Source organism: Podospora pseudoanserina, chromosome 6 (genome assembly GCF_035222485.1).
Source record: "Podospora pseudoanserina strain CBS 124.78 chromosome 6, whole genome shotgun sequence".
In the NCBI taxonomy this organism is placed as follows: Eukaryota; Fungi; Ascomycota; class Sordariomycetes; order Sordariales; family Podosporaceae; genus Podospora; species Podospora pseudoanserina.
In genome coordinates this window covers 2,353,711-2,379,078 of record NC_085925.1, presented here as the reverse complement: position 1 = coordinate 2,379,078, position 25,368 = coordinate 2,353,711, and the positions used below count along the sequence as shown (strand labels likewise).

The 25,368-nt window shown below is 50.9% G+C and overlaps 7 protein-coding genes across 7 annotated transcripts; 6 read left to right on the top strand and 1 right to left on the bottom strand.

Annotated features, from left to right (window-relative positions):
- Positions 1 to 413: 413 nt before the first annotated feature.
- Positions 414 to 1,406, top strand: QC764_0094980 (uncharacterized protein; the record flags this gene model as incomplete). The annotated part of the gene is made up of 1 exon (XM_062940971.1): positions 414 to 1,406. The coding sequence occupies one exon, from the start codon at positions 414 to 416 to the stop codon at positions 1,404 to 1,406; it is 993 nt and encodes a 330-aa protein (XP_062797709.1).
- A 119-nt stretch (positions 1,407 to 1,525) lies between these two features.
- Positions 1,526 to 1,942, top strand: QC764_0094970 (uncharacterized protein; the record flags this gene model as incomplete). The annotated part of the gene is given in 2 exon segments (XM_062940970.1): positions 1,526 to 1,731; positions 1,744 to 1,942. The coding sequence occupies 2 exon segments, from the start codon at positions 1,526 to 1,528 to the stop codon at positions 1,940 to 1,942; spliced, it is 405 nt and encodes a 134-aa protein (XP_062797708.1).
- A 185-nt stretch (positions 1,943 to 2,127) lies between these two features.
- Positions 2,128 to 4,717, bottom strand: QC764_607310 (uncharacterized protein). The gene is made up of 3 exons (XM_062949233.1): positions 3,442 to 4,717; positions 3,018 to 3,375; positions 2,128 to 2,952 (listed from the first exon to the last, which is right to left on the bottom strand). The coding sequence occupies exons 1-3, from the start codon at positions 4,033 to 4,035 to the stop codon at positions 2,321 to 2,323; spliced, it is 1,584 nt and encodes a 527-aa protein (XP_062797707.1). The 5' UTR covers positions 4,036 to 4,717; the 3' UTR covers positions 2,128 to 2,320.
- Positions 3,778 to 6,462, top strand: QC764_607300 (uncharacterized protein). The gene is made up of 2 exons (XM_062949232.1): positions 3,778 to 5,256; positions 5,319 to 6,462. The coding sequence occupies exons 1-2, from the start codon at positions 4,631 to 4,633 to the stop codon at positions 6,418 to 6,420; spliced, it is 1,728 nt and encodes a 575-aa protein (XP_062797706.1). The 5' UTR covers positions 3,778 to 4,630; the 3' UTR covers positions 6,421 to 6,462.
- A 3,610-nt stretch (positions 6,463 to 10,072) lies between these two features.
- On the top strand, positions 10,073 to 10,291 carry QC764_0094940 (uncharacterized protein; the record flags this gene model as incomplete). Its single annotated transcript, XM_062940969.1, has 2 exons — positions 10,073 to 10,172; positions 10,260 to 10,291. The coding sequence occupies 2 exons, from the start codon at positions 10,073 to 10,075 to the stop codon at positions 10,289 to 10,291; spliced, it is 132 nt and encodes a 43-aa protein (XP_062797705.1).
- A 4,892-nt stretch (positions 10,292 to 15,183) lies between these two features.
- On the top strand, positions 15,184 to 16,137 carry QC764_600540 (uncharacterized protein). The gene is made up of 2 exons (XM_062948571.1): positions 15,184 to 15,715; positions 15,777 to 16,137. Exons 1-2 carry the CDS (start codon positions 15,544 to 15,546, stop codon positions 15,920 to 15,922), a joined length of 318 nt encoding a protein of 105 aa, XP_062797704.1. The 5' UTR covers positions 15,184 to 15,543; the 3' UTR covers positions 15,923 to 16,137.
- Positions 16,138 to 18,658: 2,521 nt separating this feature from the next.
- QC764_600550 (uncharacterized protein) lies at positions 18,659 to 20,992 on the top strand (the record flags this gene model as incomplete). The annotated part of the gene is made up of 1 exon (XM_062948572.1): positions 18,659 to 20,992. The coding sequence occupies one exon, from the start codon at positions 18,659 to 18,661 to the stop codon at positions 20,990 to 20,992; it is 2,334 nt and encodes a 777-aa protein (XP_062797703.1).
- Between the last annotated feature and the right edge of the window lie 4,376 nt (positions 20,993 to 25,368).

The window sequence follows — 25,368 nt, the reverse complement described above, 5'->3', positions numbered from 1 at the left end:
TACCAAGTGAAATCGCTACCTGGTAAGTTACTTGAAATACTACCATTAGTAGGTAGTCACTCTTAGTACCATTCGACATCTAATACGTCACGTTCTGCTTTAAAACGAAGCCAAACGTATCATGGGTTGACGACAGTGACCAATCGATCGCCGAGTCAACGAATGAGGAAGGTATTCTGCAGAGTCTGATCTACATGCTTCTGATCTTTTTGTTGAGGACTTAGGGTTAGGGTTAGGGTTAGAGTTCGGGTCTTTTTGTTGAGGACCAAAACATCATCCAAGGCCTGTAATTAAGAATAGCTCCAACAAACAAAAACATCCACTGCACACACACTCACAGACTCTCGATTATCCCCTTACACATCCATCAGCCATCAACCGTCAACCATCCCATCCGGCGTGCCACAACAGCCATGACACTCCCGCACACGGAGGGCGACGACGGCAGCCCAGAGGGACCACTGCCAGCACCTCCAACTCCGTTGGTGCCTCTGGGCAACAACATTTTCCTGTTTGAACCCAGTGTCCCGTCAGCGGCACACGACAAGATCAGTGGCAGTGGCAGCGCCAGCGGATGCCCGCCGCCGTCCCTGATCATTCTCTGCACGTGGCTTGGGGGCGCGACCACGCCACGGGTCGCCAAATACGTCGAGGGCTACCGGAAAGCATTTCCCGATGCAACCCTTGTCTTGGTCCGTACAGTCTTTGCCGATATCTCGGCTCGCTCGTTTGCGGCCGTCCGTTCTCGGCTGCGGCCAGCCCGAGACGCCATCATCAAGGCGTTGCAGCCGCCGCCGACGACAACTCGGACTACCGAGTCCGGCACCACCAATCCTGTCATTCCTCAGGCCCTGCTCCACATCTTTTCCCACGGCGGCTGCAATACGGCCATACAACTGGCCCTGTCCATATCCGAGGTGGCCGGCACGCTTCTGTGCGACCACCTGCGCCAGGTTGTCTTCGACTGCTGCCCGGGCGACACTTCATTCGCCAAGGCCTTCAATGCGGCGATTTTGTCACTGCCCGCTACCAGCTCGGCCCCCATCCGAGCGCTCGGCACGGCTGCCGTATTCGCGGCTGTGGCCACCGTCACGGCGCTGCAAAAGGCCGGCTTCATGTCCTCAGTCAACGATATGCGGCGTGAGCTGAACAAGCCAACCCTGTTCGGCACCGCCGCCCGTCGGCTCTATCTCTTCTCCCGTGCTGACCGCATGGTGGGACCCGCTGACGTTCAATCCCATGCCCAGCTCGCGCGAGAAGCTGGATGTGAGGTTGGGCTTGTGCTCTTCCGAGAGGCACCCCACTGTGCACTCGTCACCGAGGACGCTACCAAATATTGGCGTGCCATCCAAGGCTGCTGGATGGGGGAGTCTCTGCCGCAACTAAATGGCGAGTCAAAGCTATGAAGGGAGACTAGACCGTCTTGTGTCTTTTATGTCCGGGTCGCCTGCACCCTCAATATCCGGTCCTGGCAACCCGCACCATTGCTGTCCCACCCTTCCAACCCCCGTCCTGCCCAGACGCCATGGCCTCCCAAACCCTTCCATTCGTCTTCCATCTTCTCATCGAGACAGCCGCAGCCGCGTCCTTCATCTTCCGGCCGGAACAACAACTGCCCGACTGCTCCGCGGCTGCGAAGCTGATTTTGCGCCAGTACGGCGGGCTTCTCCTCTCAACAAACCTCGTCTGTCTGGTCGCCATCTTCCACCACCAGCCACCCTCTTGCGGCACGGGCGCCACGAGACTTCTCGCTGCGGCTCTAGGCACTTATCACGCCTGGCCCATCCATCGTGCTCTCCCGCGTCTACAATACAAGGTACAAGGCGACAGCGAAGGACAAGGCGCCGCGTTGGGAGGGCCGGCTGTGCATTTGGCGTTGCACTCGCTGTGTCTTGCCGCTTTCCTCGCGGTGGCAGTCTTTGGAGACGACAAGGGGGCTTGAAGGACTGACCGGTTGTCGGTGATGCTTGGCCTGCCGGCCCAAGTACTTAGCCTGGGGCGACTCTCCATCTCTTTGCACTGCACTTGGCCCTGCAGATAAAAGTTGCGAATGTAACTTGAGCATAATCAGATAAGAGCTGCGAATGTAACTTGAGTATAATCAGATAAGAGCTGCGAATGTAACTTGAGCATAATCACAGATAATTGAATGTATCTAAGCCCTTTCGATTATCATCACCGTGCATGGCCGTTCGTTATGGAGGTCCGCCAGCAAATGTCTCTCCTAATACACTCCATTCTGTTCTAAGCAGTAATCTAGCTAATGCTGGCCTTGTTAAGCTGCATCAACTACAATTCTGCTGGCTACGAGACTACCTAATTAAGCCGAGACTTCTGACCCCTTTTCACCCCCCCTCTTCGTCAGCTTCACCCACGAACCCTGTCCCACTGAACAGGTCAAGGTGTAATTCTCGGTCCAGGGCTGCTGCGAGGTTGCGGGCGCCTCGAGCCGCGAGTACTCCTGCAGGAACCGCACGAGGACAAAGCTCGTTTCCAGCAGCGCAAACTGCTGGCCAGGGCATATGCGGGGACCCCCGTTGAAGGGCAGGTACTGGAAGTGCGGGCGGATCGTCTCCCACCGCTCCGGGCGGAACTGGTCGGCGTCCTCGCCCCAAAGATCCCTCCGCCGGTGTGTCGAGAAGATTTGGTACACGACCTCCTGGCCCGCGGGGACGAAGATGGGCGCCGAGCCGTCGGGACCGCCGCCCACGGGGAGGATCGTGTCTTTGTTCGCTACGCGGATGTTCATGGGGATTGGGGGGTACAGGCGCAGGGCCTCCTTGATGAACCAGTTAAGGTAGGTCATGTCTTTGAGGTCGTCGTAGCGGGGGAGCCGTCCTTCGAGCTGTCTGTCGACCTCGGCTCGGAGCTTGGCTTGGATGGCGGGCTGTCTTGCGAGCTCGAAGAAGGCGGCACTCATAAGACAGGCCGATGTATCGCGCGCAGCAATGACTGAGAGGTTGGTCAGGTCGGATAATTCCAAATAAACACGCAGATGCCCTGTAAGTGCTACTTACGTATGTTCAATACATGGTCACGTATCTTCTTCGGGCTGATACCCTCGCTGGCGAGAGCGGCAAGGAAGGTGTACCGCTTTTCGTCTCCGACGTTGCTGTGTTGTTCAGACCCGGTCTTCTGGGTTGCTTCGATCGCTGCAAGCACGATGGGGTCGACGTATTCGTGCACCATCTTGCAGGCCTTTCCGTAGTCGGCATTGTAGTAGAGCGGTGCCAGGCTTCCGAGGCGGATTTTTTGCGCCACTCCGTCCACCCCGAGGTTAAAGGCCCAGGCAAAGCGGCGCCCCAACGCCGTGGCTTGGGGATCAAGTACGCCGGAAGATGTGCCGAGCAGGAATTCGGTTCCCACGTCCAAAGTCTGTGGCCAATGTTAGCAAAGGACGTGCCGAGATGAATTCGAGTGCGTTGTCCATCGACAGCTTACAAATCGGAAAGCCCATTCCTGCATATCCACCGCCTGGCCATCCTTGGGCAGGGCCGCCATCCATACGCCGACATGCTTCTCAAAGAGCTGCAAGTCGGCCACCTGAGCCCGCGTGAGGTTTGGACGCAGGGTAGCGCGAGCGTGCTCCCACGTGGGACCGTCGGCGTTGAAGACGCCCACGCCCAACAGCTGGGCCGAGTTGTCGCGCCGCCGCTGGCCGATGTCAAAGTCAGGGAACTGCGTCACCAGCACCGCCTGGATGTTGCGCGGCTCGTTGGTGAAGAGCAGGCGCTGGCCCATGAGGTTGATCTCGAACGTGTTGCCGTACCTCCCGAACATGTTCTTCCGCCAGTATTCCAGGTACTGGCGCTGCGCGGCGGCCTTCCCTAGGCGGACGAAATGGTCGAGACCAAGCAGGGGATCCCACGCCCGCACTCGCGTCACAGGCGCGCAGCCATGCTTGCGGGCAAAGCGCCGCTTGCGCTGGAAGAGACTAATTCGTACATAGAGAGAGCGGGTGAAGAGAGCAGCTATGGAAAGAATGGCAACGTAGTAGTAGATTGGGTATGGCATCTCGATGTCGTTTCGGTTCATCTAAGGTCTTGTTGGGTAAGAGCAGAGGATTCTGATGACAGTCGAGAGACCAAGGCGGCAAATGTGTTGATGCCACGGGCTCGGGCATGCGGCATGGTCCGGGCCTTCCAACAGGTTTGAAGTCCAAGTAAGAGACGACAACATCCGCAGCGATGCCGGAAGCCGCCCGGCGGCCAAATTGCCGTGGACAGGCAGAATTCGGCCCCGGCTTCCGTCCATAGGTCGGCAGGAAGATGTCAGCGCTAAGCGGTCGGACTTCCGAACATGTGTCAACATCGGACTTCCGATCCAAAGTGGGTCGCTGATACGGCAGAGTCGGGACTGCGATGACGCCCGCTCGACTGGTGACTTATCGTGCGTGGATGCAGTGGCCCACCGGTATGGCTTTTCGACTGAACCAACTGTAACGCAGGGCAATTTTACCCACTGGGAGTCTAGTTCCGCGTTGCCCTTGCCTTGGATCCTGCTGCCGACGAGCGTACTTTCCTGTGAATATACCCAGTGAGGCGTACTAGAGACCATCGACTGCTCTGGCTCGCTCCCATCCTTTCTGGAACCCTCTGCCTAACCTCGCGCGGCGTGGCAGTCTTCCCAAATGGCCAGCGTCGACATCAACGTGAATGAGCCCGACAGGGCCAACACTCGGCGTGGGCCGGGGCTCCATTTCTGGCTTGCCTTCTGGGCCATAGCCCTGACCAATCTCGCCGCAGCCTTGGACGCCACGTCCCTATCTGTCGCCCTGCCGGTGCGTTCCGACCTCTCCCCCACAAGTAGAAACGATGTGAACACCGGGCTAACACAACATGGACAGGCAATATCCGCGGCCATCGGCGGCGATGGCAACACACAGACCGAGGCCTTCTGGGCCGGGACATCCTACCTACTCGCCTGCACCGTCGTGTTGCTCCTCTGGGTATCCCTGAGCGACGTCTTTGGCCGCCGTCCCGTTCTGATGCTGGCGTTGGTCATCTTTGCCGCCGGCTCCGTGGTTTGTGCCGTCTCCCAAAACTTTACTGTCATGATCGCCGGCCGGACCGTTCAGGGGCTCGGCGGCGGCGGAGTGCTTGGTCTCACCACCGTGTTGGTGACCGATCTGGCACCTCTTAGGGAGCGCGCTCGTCTTTATGCCTTGATCAGCTCCATCTGGGCCGTGGGCAGCACTACCGGACCCATTATTGGTGGTGCTTGTGCTGAAGCAGGCCAGTGGCGATGGATATTCTGGTGAGCTGCGCTCGTACATGGCCCTGTGTACTTAACTACATGCTCACCTTTGTACTCGGCAGGCTCAACCTTCCCGTCGTCGGACTCGGCTTGATTGGCATTGGCTTCTTCCTGAAGCTTACCCGGCCGAGCGGTGACACCACGGCCAGGCTGCGGAACTTGGACTACTTCGGCTCGACCCTCTTCATCGCCTCCGTCACGGCTTTCCTTGTATCGGTGACTCTGGGGGGTTCGCAGTTTCCCTGGAGCAGCTGGCACACGCTCGTCCCCCTGTGTCTTGGTGCTGCGGGCATGGCGGGTGTTGCTGTGTTCGAGTGCTACGGCACGTCCACGCCCTTCATCCCCGTCTACATATTCCGGAACTACTCAACAACGGCAGTATACGCCGGCAGCTTCGTTCACGGGCTCATCCTCTACTCTCTCGTGTACTACATGCCCGAGTATTTCCAAGCCGTCCTGGGCTACAGCCCGCTGATTGCAGGCGTCGCCGCTCTCGCCCAGACTGCAACGGTAGTTCCATGCGCCATCTTCGTCGGCGTGGTCGTGTCCAAGACCGGCCGCTACCGCTGGGCTGTCTGGACCGGTTGGGTGCTGGCAACCTTGGGCTGCGGGCTCCTGATACTCTTGGGCGCCGACACCAGCATCCCGGCGTGGATCTTCCTCACTGCCGTGTCCGGGCTGGGCATGGGGATCCTATTCCCGTCCATCACGCTCGCGCTGCAAGCCTCGGTCCCGCCCGCAGACGTGGCCACGGCCGCAACGCTGGTTCTCTTCTTCCGCTCGTTCGGACAAGCGGTCGGCGTGGCCATCGGTGGATCGATTCTAGAAAATCACATGCAGGTGGAACTCCAGCAACCAGAAATCGCCTCGCTGCTGCCACCAGCCATTGCAAATATTGGAGCCGTAGCGCTGGCATCCATGATGAAGAACATGCCCTCGGGGTCCCCGCTGGTGATGGCGTTGAGAGGCGCCCTTGTCCGAACTTTCCAAGTTATCTGGGCGACCATGTGCGGTCTGGCAGGCGTGACCATGTTGTCACAGTTTACCATCAAGGAATACAGTATGGATCAGGAACACATCACTGACCACCGTTTCCAGCAAGAAAAGCAAGAGTCTGGCCAAGAGATTTTGAGACTGGGTTCAAACCGAAAGGACGGAGAATGATGTTGCACCCTAATGCACCCCGATGTACCCTGAATGTTTTTCGAAGATTTCTGGCCTGCCTTCAACCCGATTATCATGAACCCCCATCTCATCCGTTCCGAGTCCGAAATCCGTCAACTCCCGTCCCATCCTAGACATCCTATTCCATCACCAGCAGACACCAAACGAAGCAGGGTGGTTCGTCTCCTACCGGATGGGTGCATGGGACTCCCCAGACGTTCCGAGATCCCCCGAGACCAAAAACAAAGACCTGTCTTTTCTGGACCAAAAAGCCCGACACCTAGGCTTCGAAAACAACTGTCTCCTAAGATACCTACCCGGCTCCCATCCCCCCTTCTCGTCGATAATCTGAGCACGAGACTGCTTCACCGACTTTTGTTTCTTCTCGTCGGCCTTCTTGGAAGGCATTGAAGTTGGTGCTTTGCTTAATGCTGGCCAATTGCCTGGCAAAGTTTTGGCTAGCTATGGCGACAACGGGTAACGGGGAGTTAGGACTCGACTCCGGAGAAGGAGCTTGAGAAACGACTACTGCATCTAAGGAAGGCAGCAGGTACGCAAACTACCCAATGCCGACACGGGGAGGTGTTATCAACCTCGTCATGGGAGCTCTCATTGGCGGGCTTGGAGGGAGCAGCTAACGGCGCACCTTTAGCTTACCACCGCTCACCCTACACTCACCTTACGCTCGCCATTCTCTAAAAACGACAACTTTACGCGATGCCCTCATATTCAAGTTTAGAGCCTCGCTCACCTACAAGGACGAAAATGGGGCCGGATGGGGAGGGCGTGACGAACTCCTATACAGAACCTCTGAATGGGATAGTGGTTAAAGGCTACTTCTAACAATTTGATCAGTGTAGCTAAATAGTGTACAATAAGATATCTTAATATAAATATAAGATATAGTGAATATAAGCTGTAATTGCATACTGCGGAACTATCTAGAAGCTATTTAGTTCCTCCGTATATATAAACATAATGCCAAGACCTAGATCATTCCATTTCTCCCCGGATCATAACTAACTTTATTTATTATAAATCTTTCTCTTTATCTTTCTTTACTGCTACGATAGGCAGTTGTTGACAAGTGGGGCGGCGACAGAGAGCAAACCTGTAGTCGCGTAGATTTGATCGACTTTGGACGAAGAGCAAGCCAATGGGAGTGGGCTTAAAGGACAGGTGAGTCAAAGGATATTGGGATGGGAGGAGAATCTTTGTTACGGTCATAAGATGATGATTTGTCGTACAATGAATCACAGGACGCTTCTGGTGACCAAGTCAGGGTAATCAGTCCAAGAAAACAAAGTCTGACACCTACGTGATACGCAAGCCTCCCAAATGATGTCAACTACTTCAGCAGAGTGACCTCGTTTTCGCCGTCTTTCGTCCACGCCAGTGTCTGGTCATCCTATCTCATCCAGTCAGCCATACCTCAATGTCCAGAACATCCCCGTCATCCAGTGAAAACCCATTATCTAGAACACACGACTGAGTACTCACAGTTTCCGCGACCCACCACGCGTCACTATTGTTGTTGCTATTGTCGTAGACAGGTGAACAGGTTGATATCACGCGGTAATCGAGAAGTGGGGCAGCGTCGAAGCGCAGATGACCTCTGCTCGCTCCCACCCAGACCGCAACTCGACCTCGTCGCTGATGGCCGCGCACAAATGACGCTTTCAAACCTGTCAGGGAAAAAGCTGGCTGGAGCTGGTTGGGTAATAGAACCTCTGATGCTACATAAGTGACGAAATTTTGAAATTGTATAGGGCCTATAAGATCCTATCAAACTGCCCCCCCTAAGAACCAATTTCCAATTGCAAGACTACCGATAAGACTTATGAGTAGCTTGCCGACAATGTAGGTAATACCGAGCTTTCGGCTTGAACAATGGGATACCTATCTGACCTATCTGGAAACTTCACTAGGTACAAGCTTACCACCGATCTTGTTATTTTTCATCCCGAGTCTGAATTGACCTATGGCCAAAGTAAGACTCTTAAAGAAAAGCCTCAGGGCAGGCAAGCCCGCAAGCTAAGTTGTGAGAAGGATGGAATTGGCTCTGCACATTAACCACCCCAGTCACAGCAAAGTCGACATTTATCTCTCATTATAAACAAAAGAACAATGCTTGATACCGAAAGATCCAAGCTAAACAAAAAGATGCCACACCACTCCCACCCCTATCCAAGCCCATTTCATCAAAAAACCCATCACAAATCCCCCCCAACACCCATCAACCGCCCCCTCGTCTCATCAATCCCCCAAAAGCTACTCAACACCATCTTGCCTAACAAATCCACCTCCTCCACTTTCGCCTCACCTAGCACATCTCGAAAACTAGATACACTCACATCGTTAGCCAACCCCATCACTCACAGTCCCTTTCTGGGAAAGAAACAAGAAAAAAGAAAAAAAAAGACAAAAGAGCTCGCTCCACATCCTTCACAACCACCACCTCCCCCTCCCCCACTCAACCCCAACCCCCACCGCCTCCTTGGCCTTCCACAACCTCTCCCCGACAGTAAATTTTCTCGCACGCAAATCACCCCTGCTCGACCAGTACCGAGAGAATATCCTGTTGCAAGGTCAGTGATAAACCCTAAGCGAATGGATGGTCGCATCCTGGGTCTGTCGCCTCTCTGCCTCTGGTACTGACGGAGGATTCCCTCACCTTATTTGTCTTCTATCAATGGCCGAGATCAAGTCCCGCTCACCTAATCCTCTTGATCAGAATTCGCCAGATCTTGACCTCTTGCACGCGCGAAAGATATGGTCCCGCCTTACATTCCAGGAGTCCAATAAGAAATTCATTTTCACGAATCTTGGCACACGATGGGCGACGACAGTTTGTGAATGGTTGAAGAAACTTGGCAAACCAGATATCTTAGCATTGACAACGATAGCGGCTCGACTGTCCGGAGACGCTAGTTCATTGGCTATTTTCCTTTGTCATCCCATCAGTCAATGGAGTTTCTGCGCTTCGAACCAAGCATCACGATCTGTCTTTCCACGCTGTGGCGTTGCCATGGATGCCGCGATCGAATTGGGCAAGGCCCTAATGGCTTCCGCGCCTTGTTCTATTCATTGATGACTCACCGCCCTGATGGGTGTGAATACGACACCGGAGCCAGATTCCAGCTTGTACCACAGCCTGGTCAAAAATCCGTGGGATTCTGTTGAACTTGGAGCCACTTCCGGTGTCTCTTTTCAACCTAACTCTGAAAACGAGGGAGCACTGGGGATTCGTCCATTTGCCAAATCTCACTTCTCAATTCTCGCAGCTTCTACCCTTCTCTCCGCAGTAAAGCGCACGCCAGCAACTCCCCCCAACGCAGCACCCGCAACAATCCTCAAGCATCCCAAAGTGGCTCCTTAGCCATTACTCGTTCCCCCCACATAGCCCATCATGTGTCACGGACATCCACATATCCACGGTTGTGGCCACCAATCCATGACTTTGCACTGCTGCCCGTCAGCTTTGATCGACCTTAAGACGGGATGCGAGACAGCGTGTTCCAATGTCACCTTCGTTGCTCCGCGGCCATCCAATGCCGTTTGTGTGCTTGTCAACTGAGACTACCGCAGCGGCGGCACCGGCTGGACCTGTTGCAACTGCGGAGGGCGTAACACGAGTGGGTGGTTCAAGAACATGTCGCCCAACCCCAAATGGGAAAAGAGTACCATCACCAACGAGTGGGAGTGGATCGAGGCCTGTGACCATGGATTCTGTCGGAATTATGCCAAGAATCGTACGTCCTGATCCCTCTTGATAACCCCTTGATCCCCCCAGCGTTGTTCCGTGGCCAAGGCCTAGGTGGTTTCTGACACGTATTCAGTCTCGACCAGCTACGGCGAGCCTAGCCGTTAGGAAGAGAAGAAAGGATTCTGAAAAGCAACGCCACATTGGGGACTAGCGTTCGAGGTGGAAGGGTGTAATCTGGCTTGCGAGAAGTTGTGCTGTTTTCAGCGCCATTTTCAGCGCCACTTCCTTGGTACCTTGGTCGCCGAATGTGGTCTAAATCAAATTAGTCTGGATGAAATTATTGACACTGCAGCCACAGGGTTGATCTGCCATGCAGCTTATTTTTGTGCAGTTATGGTAGTGTCCAATCGCCCGCACGCAGTCGAGCCTTCTCCCCGTTTCTTACACCTTTAATTGGGGCAATCCCCGCCGATACTTGCCGAAGTTTTTTTTCCTTCTCAGGCATGTGGGGTGTGACAACTTTCCGGATGTGGCGAAGTTGCTTTGCGATCAAGTTTTGCGGTTGATGTTATTTGGATACTAGTGAATTTGGTGGGAGCATTGGCCAGCTTTAGAGTAACCTTTTTATTTCGTCCCTAACAATATCCTAATATCAGCCTCACTGGCGATTCCGCGCTGGATTCTCGGAGACCCACTGTTCAGTTTGAGAAACAAACGACCAGCAAGCATCGCCTCACGAGGGCAGCCGAGATCACTACTGAGATCTTCAAGGAGTTTGGGCCGAATCATGTCACGGATGAAATGCTCACTGAGGCGGCTCAACTGTTCAGTGAAAATTATGGCATCTGGGACACACCTGACGGCTGCCAGGGAGGCAAGCGAGGTATTTGCCGCTCCATTGCCCTCTCCCGGTCAGAAACGCTGCAAGTAGCTAACACTAGCTTTAGGTACCCGTGTTAAGATGAGCCCGCTTCGGCTCCGGAGGGATTACCTACCCGTCGGTGCCTTGTCCTCCTAGGTTAGCATCCATGTTAACAACACCCTCGCTGGTAATGCATTTGCCTGCCGGTGGGCCCACGAGGGTCGACAAGTGTGCCGGTGACCCAACTCGTCGTCCATCGCGATTTCAGGGAGCGCCGCCTCGCAACCCGCCTTCTGGAGAAGCTTCGTAAGAAAGATGATGAAATCTTTGGAATAATGAGCTCCTATCCGGCCGCTCTTATCGCCATCTCCAAGGCATGCGCCGGTGGGTACCCGGTCTGGCTCACCTTATATTTCCCATTCAGATTTATTAATTGACTTTTCTTTTCCGCATGTCCCACTCGGTTTTATGCAAACCTCTGCGAGCAAGGTGATAGCCGGCTTTCCGATTGCCTACGTTAAAGACGCTGAATTCTGCGGCTCGCTTTTCCACCCCGAGAAAACAGATCCGGGCGCGGATCTTGTCTCAGGTGTCAATACGAACTTCTTCGTCAACCATGAGGAGCCACTCAATGCCCTCGGATGGCTTCAGGAGGAGGGGTTGTGACCCCTCGGTGATTTACCTGACGGGATCGAGTTTCTCCTTGTCTTCGAAGCGCCGCGCCGTCTATCGCGTTCTCTTTCTAGGCATCGAGCCCAGGTAAGAGAAACCTCGTAATAGAGACTTTTCACCCAAGGCATTATCATAACTATGAAAGAAGTAGAGGATTTTAGATCCCGCAATTCCACCCATTCAAATTATCTATCTCCTTAACGATAAAATCAAGTAAATAGGTCCCAACCCCTGGTATCAAGAATTGCCTTCCATTTTTCCTAAAGACCCTCTGAGCACGTTCCAGATATTATCTACCTTCATTGCGATTTCCAAGCTTGTATTGCCCCAAGGATATATACATGTAGATTACGCCGCATGTAAAACCTCCTCCTCTAAAGAATTAAGGAAGGTATTTTGGTGTAAAGTATCCGCCTAGAGCTTCTCAGCATTCTCAAGACTGGAAACGCGCGCGGTAACTATAATCGCCCTGACGTGTCTCAGTCGATCGACGATATCTGGTGCGATCAGGCTTCTATATGTGTATAGAAGTTGATCGACATTATGACGGGCTTCTTTTTTATACCCTAACCTCATCCCTATCTCGACCAAGGAGAGTAGTATCCGTCGGTATCCTTTCGAAGGCTCATAACTTAAAAAAGCTTATATTTTTTCTATAAGTTATTACCTAACTAGGGGAAAAAAAAAGAGCTAGACCTCGGCCCTAAATTCTCCCTATAATATTAAGTGTACCGGTACTTAAGTTCGTAGTTAAAGTCAGTTAAATTAGATAATATCAGGAGCCGGTTAGACTCGGAGAGTCTGGGCGACTTTAAGTAAAGTTTAAAGTAATGTTCAGCTTCCTTAAACCGGCCTTCTCCTCTTATAACATGTGACGAACCTCTCTCTAGAACCTCTGAAAGGGATACTAGTCGAAGGCACTTCTGAACAATCCTGGTTAGGTACAGCTAAACAGTGTACAATAAGTGGCTTGTCTTAATCACAATAGTCTAGATACAAACAACTGTGACTTGAATTGTATACTGCGGAACTGTCTATCTAACCGGCCAGTTCCTCCGCGTATATAGACCTAGGGCTCCAAGTACCTCCGTACCTGGATCTATCTCTTATTTCCTAGATCCTCTGGATCTAGCTCTGAATCTCTAGATCCATGGATCAACCTTCCAAATCCTAGATCTTCTGGCCCGTGCTATTTCCTGCCCCGGAGGCCCCACTTGACCGCCCGCTCCAGTCCCACTAGTCCTGGCGTCCCCGCTTCTTCTGAATCGTGACACCTTACTATACTATTTAAAAATATAAAATAGAGGGTAATTAAACGGATAGTCGAGAGGGGGTAACGGGCATTTGAGAATAAAAGTGACCTCAACCTGGAAGACTTAACTTGGAGGTCAAAGTGCAGGGTTTACAAAAGAGGAGGAGGAAGGAACAGGGACTGTCAGCGAAAACTCCAATTGAGATTGACATTTGAAAGCTTTGACAGACAAGGCTGGTCCTCAAAATGAGTATGGATCGGAGCTTATATCTTAGTGGCCAAGCTCCTAGACTGCTGTAGCAAATGAGCTCTCAACATCACCAAGCTCCTCGGAGCTACGCTTCCGCTTCCGTAGCCGCCCCAAACGCTCCCCCTGATATTGCTTAGCATAAACGAACTCGTCATTATAACAGTCATCGTTCTCCAGGGTATTCCTTCCAAAGCAGCCGCTATCATGTGGACTAGGGCTTTCCATTACTAGTATTTCATCAGCGGCATCGTCGGACCTCGGTGCGCTTCTCTTCCTAGGAGAGCGCGACCTAGCATTCTTCCACATCTGCCTGCACAGCTCAGGGCTAACCTCTTCGGTCTCCCATTTACCCTTCTCGTGACTCTAGAGAAGCAGGCGCCTCTGTACAAACGTCGAGGGGAGGAATATATCGAAAACACGGGGGCTTAAAATGGTCCAGGCAAAACGGGCAAAAAGAGACTCTACTGCCACAGTCGTGGGGATGGGGTGAACGGCGCAGTTATGCCAGAGGTTGGGGAGCTGTCCACTTGGCGTCGAGTTGAAGAGGTGTAGAACGAGCTGCGGTGGCGTTTATCAGTCCTCATGCTGTTATCAGCAGAACTGGCGGATTTCCGCCGCTGCGGAACTTGTGACTGGCTAATGGAATGTCGTCTACTCACGGTGTAAGCATAGTGCTACCTCATATCGGTCCGGCATTGACTGCCTGTTGGTGTTGCAAAAACACTGGAAACGTCAAATTGAACGAAGCAAGACACTCTCTGGGTGTGAAGGTACCATCTCATGCCGCCATCATGCCATCCAGGGCGGCAAGCCGCAAAGATAAGAACATGACAAGAGTATAAGTTGACCTTCCCCGCCCACCATGACTGCCATGACAGCCAACTAACCACCGTCTCACTTCCAGATGATCCCCCTCTCTCGTCTAAGCCACACTCTCACCCAACCCCCCAAAATCAACATGACCACCACCAACCCCCAAGATCCAACCATATTCCTCACCTCTGCCACCGGATCCCAGGGCCTGAACCTCGCTGGTCTCCTCCGCTCCCAATCCCCCCCTTGGCCCCGTCCACGCCACAGTCCGCTCTCTCACCTCCCCCGCAACAACCACCCTCTCCTTCCTCGGCGTCACCCTCACCCAGGGGTCATGGGACGACCTCCCCTCCCTCTCCTCCGCCCTCCAATCCTGCACCGCCCTCTTCCTCAACCTCACCATCGACCCCTCCAACCCCACCCACGAACTCACCCAAGTAAGAAACATCCTCTCCCTCGCCATATCCGCCGGCATCAAACAAATCGTCTACTCCAGCGCCGCCGCTCTGTCCTCGTTGAAAGAGTACTTCGACGTCGACAGAGACAGCAGCCCTGTCATAGTCGCCAGCCTCAAGTCTAAGCAAGCCATCGAGAATGAAATCAAGCTTGGGGACTGGGACAGCTGGACGATCCTGCGAGGCGCGAACTTCATGGAGAATTTCCTTGAGCCAAAGGTGGGGATGTACCCCGGGCTGAAAGAAAACCGGTGTCTGGAGGATGCCTTTCAAAAGGGGAGTGAAACTGCCTTTTGTTGCTACTGTGGATATTGCCAAGTTTTCCGTGGAGTCGTTTAAAGATCCGGTGGGGAGGCTGAAGGGGATGGAGGTAAAAATTGTTGGGGAGGAGTTAACGCCGGAAAAGGTGATGGAGATACTGGGGAGGGTGACGGGGAGGGAGATAAGGTTTGAGGAGGTGAGTGACGAGAAGGTTGAGAGGGAGAAGGGCGAGGATCCGTTTGTTACGACTGGGTTGGCGGTGAGGGTGATGGGGAGGTTTATGAAGAGGGAGGAGACGGAGGAGTGGGGGGTGAAGCTGGCCGGGTTGGAGGGAGTTTCTGAGGGGGAGTGAGGAGGGAATAAGCGGGACGTATCTGAAGGGAAGGGGTTAAGGCGGCTTTTGTGGAAGTTGCCTATGTACTGGTAATGCCTGCCTAACAATGCACATTTGTAGGCCCTAATCTCTGCACCAACCCCCCCTTGTGCAAAAGACAACAGTTCAACCAGATTTGACGCCACCATGTCAGAAAAGAACTCGCTATCCATCCCGACCCTTTAATCCCTCTTTGAACCCGCCCAGGATCTATCCGGGCTTATCTCCGGCGCGGCGGCCCAGGGGGAAACAATGACATATGGCGCATCGACATGATGACATCACCACACCAACCCACCCAGCTCAACCCCTATTATGTCACCACTTTTGGACCCCAAACAACAGGTAGCAACAATGGCCACCACATACCTATATAACATTCTTTCATCCCCTTCACAGCATTGATTTTTTTCCCTCCAATTTTCAATCATATTTGCATCTCAACACAACATCACTTGAACCCCCGCAATCAACCAAAAATGAACCCCTCCGGCCTCGGCTCCTCAGGCAAAGTCCCCCAAAACTCCCACACAGGCGCCAAGGCCACCGGCGGAAAGGTCGGCTCCGTCACCACAGGCGCAACAGCAGGGTTGGGTGAGGACAAGCCCAAGGTTTTTGATTCCGAGGGCGCAATTGGGAAGCAGTTTACCGGTCAGTGCTTCACTGCAAGATAGATAGAAAGGGGAGAACTGACTGGTGATGAATTGAGCAGAGGACGGCGTTATCGGGAGCATTGGTCAAAACATTGGTGGACCGCTGCATAGCGAGGGGATGATTGGGAAGCAGTTTACTGATAAGGGGGCTATTGGGGGTACCGTGCAGGATGTTCTTGGGGGGACGAAGAAGAGGTCGAATTAGATTGGTTATTGTGGGTCGGGGGGAGGTAAGATAGTAGATTGATGTGGGATTTGTTGTTGTGGGTTTGGTGGTAGATGTATGATATTTAGGGAGTCAATTGAATAGTTATTTTCGCGTGGTCGATTTTGCGTTGGAATTGAAAAAGTGTTGGCAGGTCAGGTGGACTGGTGAAGGAGATTTTAGGATATAGGAGGTAGATCCCAGCTTGGACGCATTGATGAGAAGTCTCCGTTGGATGTAACTCTTTGTTTGAACAGAAACTAAGTGTTTTCAGCTGAGACATTGATACGCAATGAAAAGCTGTCAGGTGACACTCTTGACATTCTGATCAAGATGAACTGAAGCCCACAAATTTGTAGCAACGTTTTGCGGGAGCGTCAATGTTAATCTTGGCCGTTTTAGCGTGGCGCATGTATAGCATCCCAGCTTTATGGTGTGGCATGTATAAACGATGGAGCCAATACTCAAGAAACGCCTGCAGACGAATAGATATTTATCCCAGCATATGTCCAGCAAGTGGTAACTGTGAGGTTTGAGGTTTGATGAAGTAGCCAAAAGACACAAAAACAGATTCAAGATGAGTGCTGATATATCCGGCGCTGCTACTTCTTCGTATCCTGTACTCGGTTCTGGAGCTTTGGTGTCTATCAGATGGAGGATACATTGGAGACAAACCTACGTGCTGATGACATTTGTACGCGGCACGTCGGCGGGCGAAATTGGAAATGCTCGAAGAGGTTCTGCTCACCCAGTCATCAATTACGAATCTGCATAAAGGCTGAGTAAGTCGGTTTCCAAGCTGCCATGCAAGTGACTCCACTATCATTACTCTGCACCTGACAGCGCACCCTCCAAATCTGAACCTCTTCTTGGCCCTCCGGGCACCGGCAACTAGGATATCTAGGCGGCGAGACCGTGGAACCACTTCCCTATCATCAGGGGCGTTGTGTGAGGCGACTGAGGTCTCTTGGAACCAGACACACGAATCCAACACAAGTGCGGCTCCTGGGTGGCCATCACCTTCCAACTTTGAACGAGATCAGCATCGTTCTGGTCGGGCGAAGCCAACAGTTCAACGATGTGATCCCAGTGAGACAAAGCAGCTTATCACGGAAAACTTCCCCGGAACCGAGAGGTTCTTGCAGGAGAAATGGCTCACATGACAGAGGGGAAAGGATGCGGAAGCGACTTACCAAGTCTGGGCGTTCGGAAGAACGCTTGTGTCAGTTGGGCTGGGTTATTGCGGACGAGCAGGCAGCGCGGGATTCTTTTCCGAAAAAGAAGAAAAAATGGAACAGAAAAAAAGGGCGGCAAAACGCAAAGATAGGTATTGTGACGAGAGCTGAGAAAAGAGAAGAGGGAAGAGTTGGGAATTTGGTGGGAAGAAAGTCGAGTATATATCCCCCTTTTCTCCCCACACATCCACCCCCCTACAAAAATTACACATACAACATAACACCCCCACGTAGATGGTCTGTGCACGCTTGCAACTTCACATTTGCTCGAATTGACCACCTTCAGGTCATTGGACATGTTTCTATTCCAGGTTGCTCTTGGTGTGGTTGGGGTAGTGAGGATGGTTATGTTGCTCCTTCAGCTGGACTGCTGAGAGTCACACGGACCTATCTTTCAAGAGCAGCTCCGAGAAGGGTCATGACGGAAGCCCTGGATAGAGCAATGAGTGATGATATTAGTAATGTAGGGGGGAAAGATGAACTACCAATATGAACCTTCCAATAATAGAACCTTTAGCCTAACGGCTGTTCGAAGTCTCTATATCTGCTAGCCAGAACGACTTCAGGGTTATTCTTTTAATATAAAGACCTTACTTAAGAAACCAGACCCTATAATCTTTTACCTAAGTGTCGTTTAATGCTTCTGAGCTCCAGCTAACGGGACGTACCTCTATTACTACTCGTTGAGATTAGCTAAGCCTTTTAGCTTCAGACATCCTTCTTTGGTTACTAAAGAAGGATAATCCTCTTATACCCAATATAGCAAAAGGAAAAGTCGAGCACCTTATGGGCGGTGTAACCGGATTATAGAAATACCGTTGCTTAAAGAGAATATATACCGAAGAAGCAAACTCTATAGTAAATTTCTTATAGAAACTGATGCAATTCGCGGGTTTTCTCCAAGATAAGGTATCCCATTACCAGGTAAAACATATCATTACAAATCAACCCATCCGAACTTAAAAGAAAGTGAAAGAAGGAATAAGGGCAATTAAAAAGAAAGCTTCTATCCTAATTAGCACCGGCTGCAAATCAGAATCCCATTGAATATATGTCTTTAATATACCTATTAGGTCTAAAGACTTCGTCGACTCTAAGGATCATAGATAAATATAATATATATAGGTTTCCGCTGTGGTTCACTAATGGCCCCCGCTGACCATTATGCTTCCTGATGGGTGTGTCTAAAGAGGTGGAAATAGTGCCGGTAATGGATCAGAGAGTTGCCCGATATATACTTATATGTATATTGGAGAGACGTTAAAATAAAGTTATGCCAAGGCGCTAATCGTGGTAGCATTCACGTGCAATGCCCCACAAGAAATTCACTGGGAGTTAACAGAATAGTCAATGAGGCCCACTGTTAAGGAATTAATATCTTGGGAGTGAGACCTGAGCCGCTGGGTTCGGCCTTTTCCAGCCAACTGGGCAACTCACCCTCGTGAAAACAACAGAATTAACACCTTTTCGCACCCCATATACGATTTGATAGGAGTCCACAATGTCATTTCTCCCCTTGTCCAACCGCACACTTTCTTTTTCCAGCCAGACCACGGTCGCTATCCGAACGACAGCAAAACACGCCCAAGCGACACGCGAGATTCATCAAAGCATCACAATGAGCAGGAAGAGAAGGGCCAGCCCCGATGCAAGTCATGGACGCAATGGTCGACCGGCACCCGTTGAATTTGACCCATGGAATCGTCCCCTTACCCCACAAGCTTCGAATGCGGCAGAGAAATGGCGGAGGATCCGCAGGCAGATCGACAATATTGAGGATGCCGACCTGGATTCTCAGCATGTCATTCGTCTTCTGACTCTTGAAGCTGAGCACAGGAGAGAGTACACCCGCTTGGCAGCTGGCTGGAAAATGCTCGATCATGTCCTGCAACCAAAGTCACGGACATATGAGCCTCTTCCGCTGGTTCAACACGATTTTCTCCCGGAACCCGACCTTTACCTAGATCCTTTCGTCGACCCAAGTCGGAACCAGGCCATCAAAGACTGTGTCAGCAAATATCAACAATTAAAACAAAGCCTTGATGACTTCGACCCCAGGTCCGGGACACAGTGGCCCATTTACGAGTTGGTCGAGGCGGAGCGCCGGAGACGAGAGTACAACAGTGTGGTGGGTTCTCATGTTTCTGTTCCGCCGCATCAAGTTCCCAATGAAGTCTCCCCCCAGCAGCTATCAAGCAATTCTCAAGAGCCGCAAGAGCCAACCCCAGGACCAGAGCCAATGCTGGAGGAAAGACCTCCCCTGTGCCGGGAACAAGAAGCAGTTGTGAAACTGGCGGAGCAAGGCAGAAACATCTTCTACACCGGATCTGCTGGCTGTGGCAAGTCAACTGTTCTGCACGAGATTAAGCGGCGACTAAAGGCACAAGGCAAAGTGGTCAAAGTCATTGCCCCAACTGGCCTTGTCGCCTTGGCCATCAATGGCTCAACCACCTGGACCTTCATGGGCTGGGCTCCGGACTTTAACAAGATGCCATTGGACAAGCTATGCGGGGTAACAAAGGCCAATGAAAGAGTTCGAAAAGCTCTCCGTCGGGTCCACACTCTTATTATCGACGAGATCAGCATGGTGGAGAGCAACTTCTTTGAGAGAATGGATAGCGCGCTGAGGTTCGTTAGGAAAAGGGACCCCGAAGAAGGCCGGCACACAGGGCCAGACCCTGCATCGTTACCATTTGGGGGCATTCAACTTATCGTGACGGGGGACTTTTGCCAGCTTCCACCGATAAAGCCGTTCAAACACTGTGTTACGTGTGGCTTTGAGCTCAGCACGACCAAGACTTGCGCCAATCGAGCCTGTTGCCAGAGCCAGTTCAGACTTGAGGATCAGTTCGCATTCTCCAGCGCAGCATGGCAGAAGTGCAACTTCAACTATGTTCACCTCAAGACGATACACCGCCAACGAGACGAAGAATTCAGAGCTTTGCTGGAAAAGTGCCGAACCGGCATTGCCTTCAGCCAAGCCGACATTGATATTCTAATGAACCATGAGTCCAGCACCGAAGACGCCGTCCGTTTGATGCCGACAAGAGAAGAGGTTTACGAGACAAATGAGAGGGCCTTTAAGAAGCTTCCAGACCCAGAGTTCTCGTACAAATGTTCTGATGGTCGCCACATACAAGAAAACCATCGATACCTGGAGTATAAATACGCCCTCGAACAAAATGGGGATGACAGGAACCACAGAGTAATCAACTTTGGAGACGACAATCACCGGTTTGAAAAGGTTCTCAAGCTCAAGAAAGACATGTCAGTTCTGTTGCTCGTCAATCTGAATCTGCGCGAGGGTCTTTGCAACGGTAGCCAGGGCATCATTGTCGACTTCGAATCTCACAGTGTTGGGTCCTTGATGAGAACGCTCGAAGGCAGACCGGGACTTACCTACACTCAGAAAGAAGCAATCGGCACTTTTGCAAGCCGTAACCTCAACTCCGAGGAGCCCCGCATGATCGCGTTGCCCGTGGTTCGCTTCCAGAACGGGATTGAGCGCACCATTCTTCCGGAATGCCTGGTCAACGAGGTGGGGGATCCTGCCCCGTACTCTTCTGTTTGGCGGGCACAGATCCCACTCATGGCTGGGTATGCCCTTACCATTCACAAGGCGCAGGGCATGACACTGGAGCGTGTCGTTATCAATCTCGAGAACGTTTTTGAGGACAAGCAGGTGTATGTGGCCCTCTCTCGGGCCAAGACTCTTGACGGACTCAAGATCGAGGGTGACAAGGAGTCAGTTAAAGAGGTGTTGGAGAGAGCTTTGCAAGGGGATCTGCAAGTGCAGAGGTTTATGGAGGAGACACAATGGATCGAGTTTGAATGATCAGGACAGGGGCCTTTGACCAGAGAGAGGCAGTGTTGGATGGTAAGGACAGGGCGGTGGTTTCTTTTTCTGTCATAGGGTTTTGGTTTGTCTGAGTACTTTAGCGGTTCAGTCAGGCCTGATTGGCCGTGTTTCCCGCACTGCATCACAGGCATCAGTAACAATAATACTTCTGACTTTATTATTTCTTTATACGCCAGTGAGAAGCAATACATCCGTGACTTCAGCTTTCACCCTGCCAAAGCGAAAGAGTCGACAGGGAGTATTCCAATATACATCGCTTTGAATTGCACACGTCGGGTGGGAAAAGGAAAAGGTATAGACTTTTGGGTGATGCTGGACTCGATGAACTAACCCGACGAAAGCTTCGATCCAAGCCGAGATGTCGATTTCAGTTACACCTGCAATATGGCTCTCGCCTCAAAAGCTCCCATCACCAGTCTTTGTCTGGTTCTTCAGATCGCTCAATAGGCATTTCAAATACAAACAGGTGCAAAGAAGAAATCATTCAACCCCCTTTCCCTCTCATCCCAGCTTTTGTCTCAGCGAGCCAGTCCGACCAGCTATCTGGTTGAAAAGATAGCTCCTGGTTAGATAGGAAAGAAAGCACGAGGGATACCTCGAGGAAAAGCAACAACTTCAACAGCTCGTACCCCACCACCTTCCTCGCTGCCCCAGCGCAACTGAATGGTAATACCTGTCGCCAGGAACTCTTTTGCTGTGGTCCCCAATTTCTTCAAAACACCACAAGCCGCAGCCAGAACAGCAGCAAAAGAGCCCGTGACGTTTTTTTTTAATTTTAATTTTAATTTTATTTTTATTTTTAATCACAAACAAGTAAGCTTTCAATCTTTTGGAGACTTTGATCGGGATATTTACTGATCTGAGCGTTTACAGTCGATCAAATCAAAAATGGTTCGCGCGAAGGAATGCGACCTGACGGGCGAAGAAGGGCGCTCGCCAGACGCTCGCTGCTGATGCTGGCTTGTCTGCCCCCGCTGCCGTGCCCGTTGGTGCCGCTCCTGCTGCCGCTCCCACCGCGGCCGATCTTCCTGCTGCCCCGGTTGTAAATTTTCCCTCATGATAATACTACATTTCTGTCTCCTTGCATTCTTGCTCAAGCCATTTCAAAATCCCGATGTCAGCCACACTTGAATTCAAACAAGAGTTGGACGAACACAAACTGAGACACTGGTCATACACCTATCCGGATGTCTGGTCCTCACTTGAAAGGCTTGTCTGACATGGAATCACTCACTCAATATGAAGCATTATGTACTATCAAAGATTTATGCTGCCTATACCTTGCCAATATTAACCGGAAGCCACCGCTGCCGCTCCCGCCGCCACCACCCCCGGTCCGCGCGTCGTGGATCGGGAGAACTCCCGCAGGGCAATATCTACCTACAAAACCATGTATCACATGTCCAAGCGCTTCCGCAAAGCCAAATGTCAGGTTAATAGCGACATCAGCACCATCAACATCCAGAACCGCGCCGTGTTCATGGACATGCAAAAGGAGAATGCGGCTTTAAAGAGGGAGGGGGAGAAGTTAAGGGTTAAGGGGGAGGGCTTGAAGGCTAGGATCGAGAGTTTGGAGAGTCAGGTGAAGGAGTTAAATGGGGCGATAAGTTACGTTTTGTAGGTGAAGAGTGAGGAGCTTAAGGGGGATAGGCTTTAGTATTAGCCGTTGGAGGGCCAGTAGAATAAATGGAAGGGGATAGAGTAGGGAGCGGAGCGATGGGAGGGGTGGGAGGATACCTCGTTATTAAGATAGGTAAATGTATGTTAAGCCGTTAAGCCGCGAATCGTGCGAATATCTATCTTTAATAACTCTTATAGCGTTAATTGGTTTCTTGTGTAATATCAAAGACACCCATAATGGAAACTCACGTTCTTATTTCAGTCCACCTCATCGTCCATACTCAAAACCACCACCCCCCCCTCCTCACTCTTAACTACAACCCTCTTAATACCCATCTCCTCCTCCTCTTCCTCCTCTTCAAAGTCCATATGCCCCACTTCAATCCCCTCCTCCCTGTCCACCTCCTCATCATCACCCAACATTCATCTCCCTACCTCCCCTCTATACTCCCCCCAACTCACCCCTCTTCTCCCTCCCCACCATCCCACCCTCTTGACAACCACAACCCGATAAGCAATCACTACCTCCCCTCAATCTCATACCCCTCCCCCCTCAGCAAACTCCGTCACCGCCCCCCCCCCCCCCCCCAAATAAAACCCTCTTTGCCCTGGGACACCGAATGATCAACTCCCTCACCTGCTCATAATACCCATCAATGTTAATCACCTGCGTAGTGGTCACACGGGAGGCAAAAATACGTCTTTATTCCCGACCAGCCTACCTCTCCTGAGATTTTCACTCCCGCCAGCGCGAGTAAGGTAGCTAATATAGAGCTAGAGAATATACGGGAGTTGGACTGGGTAGTAAAGAGGTTAGTCTGGATTATGGTTATGGTATTAGTTGGGGGGTCAGAGAGGAGGTTGCCTAGGTGGGAGAATAAAGACTGGCATAAGGTTGAAAGGCTTTGAAAACTAGAACTATACCTCAAGGCTACCTCGCAAGACGTTTTAGGTAATCGTTTGGGGGCTTTAAACTATATTTATAAAGCCTTTTTAACATTTTTAAAGGCCGAAAATACTTTTTTAGAACCCCTTAAACGACCTGGAAAGGCCGAGTAGTTATCTCTTAAGGGACATTGCCTATTTACGGAGGCTTATCTGTTATATCTAAAGGCCATTACTATTTTTCCGGATGTCTTCCTAATACTATATTTATCTTTATTACTCTTATATCTTTACTGCGAACGGTATTTAAATTATATTGATTATTCTCCTAACTTTATATATTTCTAGCCTACTATCTATCCTAAATACAATTATACTTTAACCATTTATTCCAGGTCGTAATGTTCTCACACTTATCTCTATTATATCGATCTATTATTACTGGCACTTCTTTTCCTCTTTCTTATCTTAGAAACGAAGTCTCAATCCGCTATTTTCATTTCCCCATATACTTAGATAACAGTATCGGCAACTGCTCACGCTACTTTTGGTCGTGGGTTTAGACGCATTCTGTCGCTGCTTTTCTGAGCAACCCCTCCGTAACCGTCCCGCGCAGACGGGCATCTCCATCTCTGCATTCCAACCCCCAATATCCAGCAGCGCGAACAGGTGATACTCTGACTTCTGTGATGGGGAGGCTCGCTGGTGCCCGAAGGGGAAAAAGGCTGGGATTGTGGACTTGAGGGGGTGAGGATGCCCAGATTGTGGAGGTGGCGTTAGATGGTGGTTTACTCTCATAGTAGTAGTAATCAGTATGGAAACCTGGACTGGGTTGGGTGGGGGGGTGGTGTTCTTTTGGTGGTTTTGTTTAATGATGGAATAGGTTTGGTTTTCTTTGTGTATACTGCTAATATTGCCAGGGGGCCAACTCTGGGATGAATCTGGGAGAAGTTTTGGTAAAGTTCTGGGCAAAGATTTAGATAGGTTCCAAGATAGGAAAACTGTAATTTCGCTTTCAATCTTAATTATTACTTAGGGGGATATTTGTTAGGATAGAACTTCGGGGGACGTTAGTTAGAATTTAAAGAGAGAATAGATAACCCAATACTTTAATTTATCTTAAAGTTATTATAGCTTATCTCAGCTTACTAAATTATAAGCCTTCGGATAATCTTTCTACTCCGATATCGTAGGGAAATAAATATAGACTTTCTTTTAAAGATCTACGGTACTTTAAATATAAGCTGGAGGATAAGATATTTAGGAGATAATAAAGCAGAGTTAGAGCCCCCTTAGACCATAATCTTAGAACTAGAACATCGTACCGGCCTTATTAGATCTTAAGTATTAAATAAAACTACTACTTAATATAGATATCTATTTAGCTATTTAAGCTAACCGATCTACCGTACATTCCTTCTAATACCTTAATTAAAACCAATCCAGATTTATATAGCTATACTACACCACGCCTATCTTAAATAGACGACGCTAATAGCTCTATCTCTTAAAATCTTTCCACTTTCTATTCGGCTATAGTTTAAAAAAAAGTAATTAATATATAATACCTAACTTAAATAATATAAGGGGGCCTCTTACTAATTTATTAGCGCCTTTGTACTTGTCCTCCCGTTAGTTTAGCAGGTAGGCCAACACATCTTTAGTAGCGTCCGCATATACCTACATACCCGAGAGCATTTTTAACATCTGGTCCTTCTCCTTCGCCAGCTTTTCCACCCGGGCCTTCAGATCCAAGTTCTTTCTGACCAGCATCTTAGTATCGTTTCTCAGCTCGTGCTTTTCTCGCTGTTCCTTAATGTAACGCTTCTTGCCTTGTCCGGGGAGCA